The following is a 14,976-nucleotide window of genomic DNA, read 5'->3' on the forward strand; positions in this document are numbered from 1 at the left end:
GTACATTGCTGGTGGGACTGCAAATTGGTGCAGCCAATTTGGAAAGCAGTATGGAGATTTCTTGGAAAGCTGGGAATGGAGCCACCATTTGACCCAGCTATTCCCCTTCTTGGTCTATTCCCTAAAGACCTAAAAAGAGCATGCTACAGGGACACGGCTACATCAATGTTCATAGCAGCTCAATTCACAATAGCAAGACTGTGGAACCAACCCAGATGCCCTTCAATAGACGAATGGATTAAAAAATGTGGCATTTATACACAATGGAGTATTACTCTGCATTAAAAAATGACAAAATCATAGAATTTGCAGGGAAATGGATGGCACTAGAGCAGATTATGCTAAGTGAAGCTAGCCAATCCCTAAAAAACAAATGCCAAATGTCTTCTTTGATATAAGGAGAGTAACTAAGAACAGAGAAGGGACAAAGAGCATGAGAAGAAGATTAACATTAAACAGAGATGAGAGGTGGGAGGGAAAGGGAGAGAAAAGGGAAATTCCATGGAAATGGAAGGAGACCCTCAGGGTTATACAAAACAACATACAAGAGGAAATGAGGGGAAAGGGAAAAATAATACAAGGGGGAGAAATGAAGGTCAGTAGAGGGGGTAGAGAGAGAAGTGGGGTGGGGAGGGGAGGGGAGGGGGGATAGCAGAGGATAAGAAAGGTAGCAGAACATGACAGTCACTAGTATGGCAATATGTAAATCAATGGATGTGTAATTGATGTGATTCTGCAATCTGTATATGGGCTAAAAATGGGAGTTCATAACCCACTTGATGCAAAGTGTGAAAGATGATATATCAAGAACTATGTAATGTTTTGAACAACCAACAATAAAAAAAAATAAAAAAAAAAAGAATTGTAATGCAAAAAAAGTACATACATGTATAAAGACATGAATTTGCATGACCATACTTTATATACAAAGATATGAAAAATTGTGCTCTATATGTGTAATAAGAATTGTAATGCATTCCACTGCCATGTATTTAAAAAAATAAGATCAATTAAAAAAAAGTTCCTAGGAAAAAAAAAAAAAAACTGGCTTAGTACCAATTTTAGAATTTGCTGGGTAACAGGAACATATTCCAAGTATATCAACCCCAAGAGATGCTGGAAAAGTTTTCAGTGTTTATTTATATGCATATATATATATATATATATATATATATATATATATCATTCTTTTATTATTTATTTATTTATTTGTGGTGCTGGGGATTGAACCCAGGGCCTTATGCATGTGAGGCAAGCACTTTACCAACTGAGCTATATCCCTAGTCCTCTCATTCTTTTTAGAGAGAGGACTATCTTGTTATTTTTAATAGACTAAACCATTGCAAATACCTACCTTAATAGCAGGAAGTTTGGCTCCTAACAAGAACAGCTTAATGACAAAAAAAAAATACCCCAAAATATCATGGCCACTGCTTCCTGCAACCATTGTTTAGAAGTCTTGATAACGAAGGAACAGAACAATAAACATGAACATCTGGCTTGTTGCTTTGCCTTGAGTTCTGCAACAGCTCTTCCAACTTATACTAGCCTTTTTCCCTTATGGGTAAAAGAGAATTAGTTAGTTTATTAGAATTCTCCAGGATTAGTCCTTGGAGTGGAAGCTGAATTTCAAAACAGTTCCATGAGTGAACTAACCAAAGTTGTACCATCATGGATTTGGTAGTAGAATGGGTAGATAAAGAGATAAAGAAAGGATATGTCTGTAGATATTTCTCACACCTTATTTTGTTAGATTTCTGTTGATGTAACAAATACTTGAGATAATCAATTTAGGAAGAGGACAGTTTATTCTGTCTCACAGTTTTAGAGGTCCATGATTGGCTGGCCCCATTGCTTTTAGGCCTGTGCAGGAAAGTAAATACATCATGGCAAGAGCTATGGCAGAGGAAGCCTATTTACCTTATAGCTGAGTGAGGAAAAAAGAGGAAGAAAAACGGACATTCAAAGGCAAGCCCTCAATGATCTAAAACCTTGTACTGGGCCCCACCTCCTCAAGGTTATACCACTTCGCAATAGCAAGCAATGAGCTGGGGACTAAGCCTTTAACACATGGACCTTTGGGAGACATTTCAGATACAAACTTTTTAGCACCTCACAGAGAGAGGGCTATGCCCAGAGGAGAAATTAATGCATGCAGTTGTTGGTCACCACGTTAATCTTAACCCTTGGGTTAGCTTTGCTTATATGGAAACAGAATGCATCATTTCACTATCTCTTATGTGAATTACAGCTTGTGTTTTTTTGTTGAATACTTACCAGAAATGTTGCAGTGTGAAAGTTTTAAACGAAGGATGATGGCCGTCATGTCCTTAGAAGTAATTTGCTTAGCAAACGATTGCTACTGGAAATGTATTTTGGATGCAGGTAATGCAAAATCAATTAACCATATTTTTCTCATGTTATTTTAAGTAGAGCTCTATTATATTTAGGTCAGCCACTTTTTAAAAATATATTTGAGGGGGTGGTTCTGGCAACTGAACTCAGGACCTTGTATGTGTAAAGCATACCTTCTACTTTGAGCTGTACCCCTAGCCCTAATATATTTTTAAACTGTAAAAGAATCTTTTTAATTTGCTATAAGATTTTCCCAAAGATCCAATACTTTATTTAATTTACTTATTTTATTTTCCATGTGGAAGTTGCACAGGATTCAAAACTATATAAATTTTACAGAAATTCTATTTCTCTAAAAGTTCACAAACTTAAAAACTAATAATAAATTACTTATCATACTACTCTTATATTTAGAATTTATCCCAATTCTGTCGCAGAATTTATTTTTAAAATTATAATAGCAGAGCAAGTGTTAGGCTGGATTTGTAACTATCTGTGCATTTAGAATTAAAATTAATTTCTTAGCCTTTCTAGCCTGCTTCCCTCATTAATACAATGGTTTAATGTCCTAGTTCTTTTGAGAACAATACTGTCCAATATAACTTCCTGAAATAATGAAAAAAGCCCTATCTGTCCTGTTGGATATGGTAGGCATTACCCTAATGTGGATATTGAACACAGATAAAATGCTCTGTAAGCATTGTTGGATCAATAAATTAAAATTATTTAATTATAGACAGTCACCTAAGAGCATGTAAAAAAAAGTTCTTTGTCCAAAAAAAAGTTAACCATAGACTTAAGTAATAAAGGATGTTTCATTTCAGGTAGCTAAACATATAAATAAAGCTCTAATTATACATTTCATATTTTCCAGCTCTTTGTGTATGTTCTATAAGGTGCTATCTTTTTATTTCATATTGAACTGATGTAACAAGCATCCAACTGAAGCCAGATTCTTTATTTTCACTATGCCAAATAATTTCCAATAATGAGGCTAATGTTGAATTTTACTAGATTCTTCACTTTTTGTTTTTTGCTAATTGGTATAAAATAAGGATAAAATATAATAGTATCTTTAAATAATTGCACAAATACTCACACAAAATTGATGTAATAACCAAAGCTGAACTCTACTATGTGATAGCTCAAAAATTTATCAATGATTGTAAGCCAAAGAACAGTGTTTTATAGACAAATGTTTTAAAATGTATGATTGTGTGCTATGAATAATGAAAGTTGCCTATACTAGGGATAAGAAAGAAAAGTATATTCATGTAATTTCAAATTATTGTTTTATATCTTATAAAATTATTTGCTAATGATTTATATTGCAGTGCCCATAAACATCATTTAAATCTTGTCAAGATAAATTGACTTACTTCAAATAATTTGTGCTTTTTTGTTTTGGTCTTTTCTTTTCAGGCACCATTCCTGCCTTAACCAACCTATTAAAAATTCCCAAAATAAAATTACAATGCAAAACTGTTGGGTTATTGAGTAATATTTCAACTCATCTAAGTGTAGTGAATGCTTTGGTAGAAGCAGGAGGCATCCCAGCTTTGATTAACCTTCTGCTTTCTGATGAACCTGAACTACACTCTCGCTGTGCTGTCATTCTGTATGATATCGCTCAATCTGCAGACAAGAATGCAATTGCCAAAAATGTAAGCTCTTTTCACAGAACATCATTGTGTGTGTGTGTGTGTGTGTGTGTGTGTCTATGTGTGTATGTTGCTGGGGATTGAACCAGGGCCTCATGAATACCATACAAATATTCTACCACTGAGCTGTATATCCCCTGCTCTCATAGAACATTCTTGTCTCATAGTAATTCCTTCATATAGAAGCTAGAACAAACATGAACTGGTGGGAGTATATTATGTATACAACCAGAGATATGAAAAATTGAGCTCTATATATGTAATAAGAGTTGTAATGTATTCTGTTGTTATATATAAATAAAAAAAAGAAAGAAAGGAAAAAAGAAGCTAGAATGAGAGAGAGACCCAAGTTGATGGAGGAATGAGAGGGAACTTGGGGAAAAATATTTCACTAAGAAGTTGACCTAAATTAGGGGTGTTTTTTCATATGTTCATATATACTGATTGTTTCTTGCTGTTTATAAGAAGATATTAGAAGAAGCACTACCATTCTAGCTATCTCTATCTGGCTGAGAAATGGAGTCTAATTGTGTACCAGAAAGAATGAATTAGAAGAAAATTATTTTTTTGGTGAACTCCAAGCAATCTTTTTCATGCTGTATTTCTTCAAATTCTGCTTCATTATGTCCGACAATATTATTTTATTAAGATCTTTTGATAGATATTTATTTATAAGTGCAGTTCCTTTATATAATTTTCTTTGGTTTTATATTGTTGCTTCTTCATTATGGATTGAGTCTTTTGCATTATAAAATGTACATTTTTCTCAAGCTTAATACTTTTACCTTAAATTCTACCTGTGCAAAATTATGCTTGTGTTCTATTTTCTTTGTGCTCACATTTAATCCGCTTTTGCTCACTGTTTTATTTTTAATTTTTTGGAATCATTTTAGCTACAAGTGTTTGTTACCAATCATTTGTCAATATATTAGCAATAATAGAGACATCCAGGCCTACCTCCAGGTTAGTCAGTCTTATTCACTTAGATCTCACAATGTTTCACTGGTAATTTGACAGAATTAGAATAAATTTGTCTCTTCTATGCAGTATACATAGGTTGTGCTTTATCATTAACTTTTTATTGAGTTAGTCACTTACATGTATTGATGTGTATGTTTTATTTTAGTTCTGTCATAATATTGTGTTATTTTATTTTTTTCATATGTTCTTTAAATTTTCTACTATTTTGTGCTATTCTCCCTTACCCCTTTTTCTTTATCCTTATGTGAAGTTCAGGACTTACACATCAAAATTAGTTACTCCTTATTTCTTATACTTGGTATATCTTTTTAACATATACATTTGCATTCTTTCATTTTGGAAATGTTTCTATGAATTCATATCTTTAACTTTTTGTGGTATTATTTTAGTACATTCATAAAAAATATTTATTGATACTATTCCAGATGCTAGGGTTATAGAAGTGAATAAAACAGATACAATCACAGCTTCTATATAGTTTTTATCCTAGTTGATGGTTACAAGACAACAAACAAAACAAATAAGCCAAATATATAGTATGGTAAGAAGGAAAAAAAGTAAGGAAAGTGGGGAGAAGAAGTCTGGTGAAAAACAGTCATTTTCCAGTATTGGTCAGGGACTGGTTTCAGGACCTGTGCAGATACCAAAATCCCTAGATGTTCAAGTTCCTTATATAAAATGGCATAATATTTGTATATAACTAATGCACATCCTCCTGCAAACTCTAAATTATTTCTAGTTTGCTTAAACTGCCTTATACAATGTAAATGCTATGGAAATAATTGCCATGCTATATTGTGTAGGGGATAAAGACAAGAAAAAAATTGGTACCTATTCAGAACAGATACATCTTTTTCCCATTTTTTAGAATTCATAATCAGTTGAATCCACAGATGTGGAACCTGGGGATATGAAGATCTGATGAAGAAGTTAACATTTGAGTATAGTCCTGAAGTAAATGAGGAAGTGCTTTTATATGTTTTTCTATTGATAAGTGCATGCTAGGCAGAGGAAATAAGAGTAATGAAGTAAATAAATAAATGAAGTAAGATTGTGCCTGGCATGTTTGAGGAATAGCAAAAATCCAAGGTAATCAAGGGAAGAAAAGAGGGAGACATTCGGCTGAATAATGGTTGGCCATATCACATAGGGTCATGTAGGCAATTGTTAAAGACACCTTGGCTTTTAGTCTGAGTATGTTAGGAAGCCACTGAATGGTTTCGCTCTGGGAGGTTTCAAGAAGAGATTTAAATAACTCTACCTACTATGTTGAAATAGGGAAGCAAGGGTAAATGAAGGAAAATGACTTGAGAAACTTTTGCAGTAATTCAGGTAAAGTATCGTGTATTGATCAAGGGTGATGATAATGGAAGTGGCAAGAAGCGGTTATATTCCATATTATATTTTTAAATTTGAGTCACACCGAATTTGTGAAAAATTGAACCATTTGGAGGAACTAACAAAAAAAGAATAGTCAATTGGGTAGCAGAAAACCTGAAAAATTTGTTGTCTTATGAGACAACAAGGAAAACGTTTTAAGGAGGAGAGAATGATTGACAGTGTCAAAGGTTGTTGTAGAGGATTCAAACTAGCAGATTAGAGGAAGGCTGCATCCCAAATTGCTCCATGGCTTTGGATTCAAGTAGCAGGAGTAACTGCTTCTCCATGAGGTAGGTGAATGAGGTATTTCACTAAAACTCAGTATTGGACAGCTGGAGTATCTTAGAGACTCAGAATTTGGATACATTAAACAAAGAAGGAAGAGTATGTTGGAGCCAAGCCAGTTGCAGCAGTGGCAGTGGTAACAGTGCTGGTTCACCATAAAGGGAGGGAGAACACAGAAAGAAACACAACAGACAGGTTTGGTATGGAAAAACATGAAATCATAAAAGCAGCCTGAACTTAGCTGATCCAGAGTCTGTACTTTGCACTGGTGCTTAAAAAGTGATGTTTTTTAGAAGGCCACCAGGAAGGTGAAAGCCATCTTGAGGCAGCCATGCTGCAGCTGCTCTGGAGCTAGGAAATCACAGCAAACCCTGCAACACCATCCCAGCATGGGGCTGTCATGCAGCCTAGGGTATACCTAGAAGAATGTGAGTGAAACAAGCACAGAGATTTTACCCAGGGAGATTCAAGTTGGAAGCAAAGGGGAACACAAACTTTCTCCTTCTTTGAGTCTGGTGGCTCACATGACCTACTGAAGAAGTCAGGAATCTGAACAGGCAGGTGTGAATACACTCAGGGACTAAGCCTAGAAAGGATGTGCTCCTGGAGTATTGGCTCCTCTGCTGCATGAGAAGAATTCTTGGGAGACTACTGAGATCTAGATTCCTAATAGAGATTGGCAACTGCCATACCCTAGGGGTGTGTTGATCTACTCTCCAGAGCAGACATTGCCCCAAAAAGCCCCTAAGACCTGATGAGAACCAAGTCCCACACATTGTAACTCCCCTCATAGAACTCTGCAGCAGTCCTACCCTTAGAGTGCATCATTTGGTCTGTGCAGACGACACTCCAACTGATAGTACTTCCCATTCCATCCTACCTCATACTGGTAAGAAGAGAAGCTGTGACTTATTCAACCAGCTTTAATTTTAGGCCACTCCAACTGGCAGCTCAGTACACAAAAAGAGCAAGGTGTTAACCCCCACCAGCCCTTGCTATTGTTCTCAGTACACAGATCAAGAAGAAATGGAAAGACAGTCAAGACATAGATGGTAACCATCCATTCTCATCAACTATTTTGACCACCTCAGTGGAAATGATTCCTTCATTTCTCATTAAGAATCTTTTCCTTTCTGTGTGTGTTCTTATATGTTTCTTTTTTGATTAGTTATTTTGTCTTGAGTTGCCTTTTGAGGATTAGGCTTTTAATTTGTATATTTTGGTTTTGCTTTGTACTGAATTCATTTGTTTCTCATGTTTCTCTTTCTCTCCTTCTGCTAATGACCAAATTCTATTGTTTCTCTTGCCTCTGTTTCTCTTATTTTTTCTCCTCCTTCATTATAACCGTCAACTGATACATCTCTTCTTCATTTTCGTGTTCATGTTTTGAAATTATAAACTCTTTTCTACCTCCTTATTACATTTCTTTTATCTTAATTAACTGTATTCTTACCATCATTTAAAATTAACTGGTTTATATAACTCTTGCCCCCATCATTAATAGGAATGCAGTTACTATTACTTTGGATGACACAGTTGTCACCTGCTGTTTGTTTTAAATCCAAATATAGTTTATTGTTATTGTTTTTACTGTTGACAATTACTGATGAATCCTGTTTATTTATTTATTTATTTATTTATTGTGTGTCTGTGTGTGTGTGTTGTATGTGAATTAATGTTGTAGTTGTAGAAACTGGATATTTATTTTAATGCTATATATCGTTTGTATCAGTTGTTACCATTGTCTGCTTCCACCCTATTCTGTGAGGTGCTAAACTTAAAGGAATGCTATAAGTTCACAGGTTAGAGACTGCTGTTGAATTAAACTGACAAGGTACAAAATACAGTGTACCTTGCTCCACACACAAATTAATGATGTTCTGTTTTCAACTATACAAAGAATAGAGAAAAACTCAAATTAATGACCAGGCCTCAAGTGGAAATGGCTCAGGGTGGGGCCACCAGGTTCCACCGACTGCAGCAAAAATAGAACTAACACAAAGGCTGGAGAAAACCACACCTACAAAGAGGTCTCAATCTAGATATTTCTAGGATCTTTTGGTAAGTGAAAGACTGTGTCCTACAAAGGACCACACATGAGAGTGGAAGAGAAATCCCTCCCAACAGATGCATAAAATTCAACACAGGTATAAAAAATATTTTAAAAAGAAATTCCAACAATTTCTAAGTTCATATTTCACCAGAAATTGACTCAAAGATATTGAAGTGGATAAAATATCAGATAAAGAATTCAAAAAAATCATTATTATTAAAATGATCAATGAATTCCAAGAGAACATGGAAAAATGACTCAATGAATTAAGGAAGTCAGTAAAAGATATGAATGAGAAATTCAGTAAGGAGACAAAAATACTGAAAAAGAACCAAATAGAAAATTTGGAAATGAAAGACACAATAAATCAAGTAAAATGTTCAGTTGAAAGTCACTTTAATAGACCAAGCTGAAGACAGAATCTCAGAGCTAGAAGAAAAAGTGGCTGGCCTAAACATTCAGCATTAAAGACAATAGTAATGTTCAAAAGATAATGTTCAAAATAGTAATGTTCAAAAGATACAAGAACTCTTAGGGGAAACATTAAGAGACCAAATATAACAATCATTGGAATTGAAAATGGTTGTGAGAGGGAGGACATGGAGGACATATTTCTTCAGGGAAACAATAACATAAAAATTTCCTAATTTTCAGAATGAGATTGGCTTTCAGATACAGGAGGCATTCAGAACCCCAAGTAGACAAGATGAAAAAAAGAACTCTCCATGACACATTATAATGAAAATGCCTAACATAAGGAACAAAGATAGAATTGTAAAAGCCTCAAGAGAAAAACACCGGATCACATGTAGAGGCATGCCAATCAGAATCACTTCCAATTTCTCAGCAAAAACTCTAAAATCCAGAAGGGCGTGGAACGATGTGTTCAAAGTCCTGAAAGAAAATAAGTGTCAACCAAGACTGCTATATATAGCAAAGTTATCTTTCAAAATTAAAGAGGAAATAAAAACCTTCAAAGATAAGCAGAAACTAAAAGAATTTGACTAGTAAACTAGAACTACAGAACTTTATAAGAAGTATTCCACAAAAAAGAAATAAAAAACAAACCCCAGAGCTCATGAATGAACAAAGCTCACTTAAAGAGTAGCTAAACAAATTAGAAACAGGAATAAATTACACAGTAGAAATAAATAAAAATAACAGGAATTAATAAACATATCTCTAGAATAACATTGATTGCAAATGGTCTCAACTCTCTAATTAAAATATGTAGGCTGTCAGAATGGATAAAAAATCAAGACCCAACTATATGTTGTTTGGAAGAGATGCAAAAAAAGACACAGGCTGAAAATGAAAAAAATGGAAATTGATATACCATGCAAATGGACCACACAGACATAGACACACAACACACACACACACATAAAGCAGGAGTAGCTACTCTCAAATCTGACAAAGCAGACTTTAAGCCAAAATTAATCAGAAGACATAAGGAAGATACTGGAAAAAGGAATAATCTAACAAGAAGATATAACAATAATGAATATTTATGTTTCAGATTTGGGTGCAACTACTCAAAGCCCCAGATAGAACTCAGTACAATAATATTGGGTGATTTCAACACACCTCTCTCACCGTTAGATAGGTCATCCAAACATAAACTTGATAAGAATTCTTTGTCCTGAAAAATATATCAAATGTATTTAGCAGACATCTATAGAATATTTCACCCAACAGCAGCTGAATACACTTTCTTCTCAGAAACACATGGAACCTTTTCCAAAATAGACCATATTTTAGGCCACAAAGCAATTCTTAGCAAATACACAAAAAATTGATATTAATTCCATGCATCTTAACAGATCATAATGGAAAAAAATTAGAAATCAACATGACAAAACCCTACAGAAACTATACAAACGTGGAGATCGAACAATACACTTTTCTTTTTTTTGTATGAGAATTGATCCCATGGGCACTTAGCCACTGAACCACATCCCTAGTCCTTTTGTATTTTTGATACTGGGGATTGAATTCAGAGGTACTTTGCCACTGAACCATATCCCTAGCCCTATTTTATATTATTTAGAGACAGGGTCTCATTGACTTGCTTAGCACCTCGCTTTTGCTGAGGCTGGCTTTGAACTCACGATCCTCCTGGTTCAGTCTCCCAAGCTACTGGGATTACAGACGTGCGCCACTGTGCCTGGCTTCCCCAGTCCTTTTTTGTATTTTATTTAGAGACAGGGTCTTATTAAGTTGCTTAGGGCCTTGCTATGTTGCTGAGGCTGGCTTTGAAGTCATGATCCTCCTGACTCAGCCTCCTGAGTTGTTGGGATTACAGGTGTGTGCCATCATACCCAGCACACTTTTGAATGATGAATGGGTGATAGAAAAAAATCAAGGGAGAAACTAAGTTTATAGCTGAGTGCCTATATAAGAAAACCAGAAAAATCCCAAATAAACAACCTAATGATGCACCTCACAGGCCTTGAAAAAGAAGAACAAATTAATTCCAAAACCAGTAGGAGGAAGGAAATAATTAAGATCATAGCTGAAATCAAAGGATCAATGAATTGGTTGGTTCTTTGAAAGATAAATAAGATTGAAAAGCCCTCAACCAAACTAACCAAAAAAAAAAAAAAAAAAAAAAGGAGAAAACTCAAATAATAAAATCAGAGATTAAAAAAAAAAAAGAAATTACCACAGTCATCACAGAAATCCAGGCAATCAATCATTAGGGATTATTTTGACAATTAATATTGGAAAATCTAGAAGAAATGGATTCATTTCTAGACAAACATTATCTGCCAAAACTGAATCAAGTGGACATAGAAAGGCTAAACAAACCAATAACCCTTCCAACAAAGAAAAGCCCAGGACCAGATGAATTCTCAGCTGAATTCTACCAAACCTTTAAAGACCTGTGCTAATACTCCTCAAATTATTTCATGAAATAGAAAGGGATAGAACACTTCCACATTCATTGTATGAAGCCAGTATCACAAAAAAACCAGATAAGACCACATCAAGGAAAGAACACTGCAGACTAATATTCCTAATGAATTTAGATACAAAATACTTAATATTAGCAATCATGTTCAACAACCTATTAAAATTATTGTACACCATGACAATTTGGTTATGTTCTAGAGATGCAATAACGATATATTATACACAATTCAATAAATGTAATTCATCACATTAATATAATTAAGGACAAAAATCACTTAGTCATCTCAATAGATGTAGAGAAGGCCATCAACAAAATTCAGCACCCATTCATGATAAAAACACTGTGTAAACTAGGGATAGAAGGAAACTACCTGAACATCATAAATGTTATATATGAAAAACTCAAAGCCAGCGTCATAGTAAATGGGGAAGAACTGAAAGCATTTCCTTTAAAATCTGTGACAAGAAAATTATGTCTACTGTCACCATTCCCATTTAATATAGTGCTATAAATTCTAGCCAGAGCTATTAGTCAAAGAAAGAAAATAAAAATAGGGATAAAAATAGAAAAGGAAGAAGTCAAAATGTTGCTGTTTGCAGACGATATTAAACTATACCTAGAAAATCCCCAAAAACCTACACCAAAGGCTACAAGAGCTGATAAATTTGGCAAAGTACATTACAAAATCAAAATACAAATATCAACAGCTTTCCTATATATCAACAATGAATGTGCTGAGAAAGAAACCAGGTAAACAATTCCATTCACAGGAGCCTAAAACAAAAGTAGGAATAAATCTAACCAAGAAGGTGAAAGCCTTCTACAATGAAAACTGTAGAACACTAAAGAAAAAAATGAAGAAGACCTCAGAATACCTCCCATGTTCATGCATAGTAAAATTAATATTGTTAAAATGGCCACACTTGGGGCTGGGGTTGTGGCTCAATGGTAGAGCACTTGCTTAGGATGTGTGAGGCCCTGGGTTCGATCCTCATCACCATATAAAAATAAATAAAATAAAGGTATTGTGTCCAACTACACCTAAAAAAAAGTTATTGAGATTCAATGCAGTCCCCATTAAAATATCAATGGCATTCTTCACATAACTAGAAAAAACTGTCCTAAAATTCATTTGGAGGAATAAAAGACCCAGAATAGCCAGCACAATTCTAAGCCAAAAAAGCAATGCTGGAGGCATCATAATGCCTAACTTCAAATTATACTACAGAGCTATAATAACAAAAACTGCATAGTACTGGTAGAAAAACAGACACAGAGACCAAAGGTTCAGAATAGAAAATGCAGAGATAAACCCAAACATCTACAGTCATCTGATTCTTGACAAAGGTGCCAAAAAACATACATTGGAGAAAAGACAGCATTTTTTTTTGAGAGAGAGAGAGAGAGAGAGAGAGAGAGAGAATTTTTTAATATTTATTTTTCAGTTTTCGGTGGACACAACATCTTTATTTTTTTATGTGGTGCTGAGGATGGAACCCAGCGCCCCGCACATGCCAGGAGTGCATTACCGCTTGAGCCACATCCCCAGCCCAAGACAGCATTTTTAATGAATGGTGCTGGTAAAACTGGTTATCTGTATGTAGAAGAATGAAACTGGACCTTAACTCTCACCCTACACAAAAATCAAACTCTAAATGGATCGAAGACCTAGGAATTAGATGAGAAACTATGTAACCCCTAAATAAATATGGAGGGACAACACTCCAGCATATAGGCACAGGCAACAACTTTCTCAATAGGACCCCTACAGCTCAGGAAATAATGCTAAGAGTTAAGAAATGGGATGGCATCAAATAAAAAGCTTCTGTAAGTAAGGGAAACAACTAGTTATGTGAAGAGAGGACCTACGGATGTGAGAAAATCTTGCTAAAATCACAGAGGATTAACATCTAGAATATAAAAAGAACTCAAAAAACTTTATACCAAAAAATCAAGTAACTCAATTAATATATGGGCATCTGAATTAAACAGAAACTTCTCAAAAAAAGAAATGCAAATGGCCAAAAAAACATGAAAAATGTTCAACATTATTAGCAAACAGGGAAATGCAAATCAAACCTACACTGAGATTTCATCTCACATGAGTCAGAATGGCAGTCACCAAGAATACAAACAATAATAAATGCCTGAGAGGATGTAGAGAAAAAGGAACACTACTACACTGTTGATAGGATTGTAAATTAGTACAATCACTATGGAAATCAGTCTTTCATCAAAAGACTAGGGATGGAACCACCATATGACCCTGCTATCCTACTCCTTGATATTTATCCAAAAGAACTATAGTGATACATGCATCTCAATGTTTATAGCAGCACAATTCACAATACGCAAACTATGGAACCAGCCTAGCAGAATGGAAAAAGAAAACGTGGCATATAAACACAATAGGATTTTATTTACAGGAAATAGGTCATCCCTCAAGGTCAAGAGATGTATATTTTCTCTCTCATGCAGAAGGTAGAGAGGGAAAAGGAAAATAAAGGTGGGGGGAGTTCATGAAAATCAGATGGATATCAGTAAAGGAAAGGGACCAAGTGGTAGGAGGCAGAGAGGAAGCGGGTAGGTGCTGTGGAGTTATATTGTGTGTATGAATAAATGTAATAAAATGTAATAAATGTAATAAATCCCATCATTATGTCCAACTTTAATGCACCAATGAAAAAAGTGGGAGGGGCTGGGGATGTGGCTCCAGTGGTAGCCCAGTCGCCTGGCATGCGATTCTCAGCAACACATAAAAAATAAAGATGTTGTGTCCTCTGAAAACTAAAAAAATAAATATTAAAAAATTCTCTCTCAAAAAAAAGAAGTAAGCAAAAAAGTGGAAAAAAGGTTGTAACATGAAAATTAACTTTTCTGTGTTTTAGTGTCTCTCCCATGTACTCTTGTTTTATAGTGATGTTTGGCTCATTTTTTCATTGATCATAATACACTGCATTTGTTTACAACTTTCATCTACTTTGTGGCAACATTTTTCTGATGAGCATTTGTCTTAATATGTTCCTGCTGTTATAACAAAATGCCACAGCAAAGATAATTTATAAACAAAAAATATGACTTTATTTTCTGATAGTTTGAGAGGCAGGGAAGTCCAAGATCAAGGTGGCAGCATGTTCAGTGTTTGGTGAGGGTTGTCCTCTGCTTCCAAGATGACACTTTATTGTTGTATCCTCAGAAGGTAGAAAAGAAAAAGGGCCTAGCTATTTCTTTCTGACTCTTTAATTAGTCACTTCCTGAAAGCTTGTGTATTAATACTATCACAGTGGGACTTAAGTTCCTATCTAGGAATTGGCCAGGAGTGGAGGGACACATACATTCAAACC

The 14,976-nt window shown here is 34.9% G+C and overlaps 1 protein-coding gene across 1 annotated transcript in view; it reads left to right on the forward strand.

Annotated features, from left to right (window-relative positions):
• Positions 1-14,976, forward strand: part of Ankar (ankyrin and armadillo repeat containing) — a 76,611-nt gene that overhangs the window by 40,298 nt on the left and 21,337 nt on the right. The window contains exons 9-10 of the mRNA XM_046447416.1: positions 2,281-2,385; positions 3,778-4,019. Coding sequence (XP_046303372.1) covers positions 2,281-2,385; positions 3,778-4,019 — 347 coding nt within the window. The remainder of the gene's footprint in view (positions 1-2,280; positions 2,386-3,777; positions 4,020-14,976) is intronic.

The sequence above is a fragment of the Marmota monax genome, unplaced genomic scaffold (genome assembly GCF_021218885.2).
Source record: "Marmota monax isolate L192 unplaced genomic scaffold, Marmota_monax_Labrador192_F-V1.1 WCK01_AAM20220418_F8-fsc00007, whole genome shotgun sequence".
In the NCBI taxonomy this organism is placed as follows: domain Eukaryota; kingdom Metazoa; phylum Chordata; class Mammalia; order Rodentia; family Sciuridae; genus Marmota; species Marmota monax.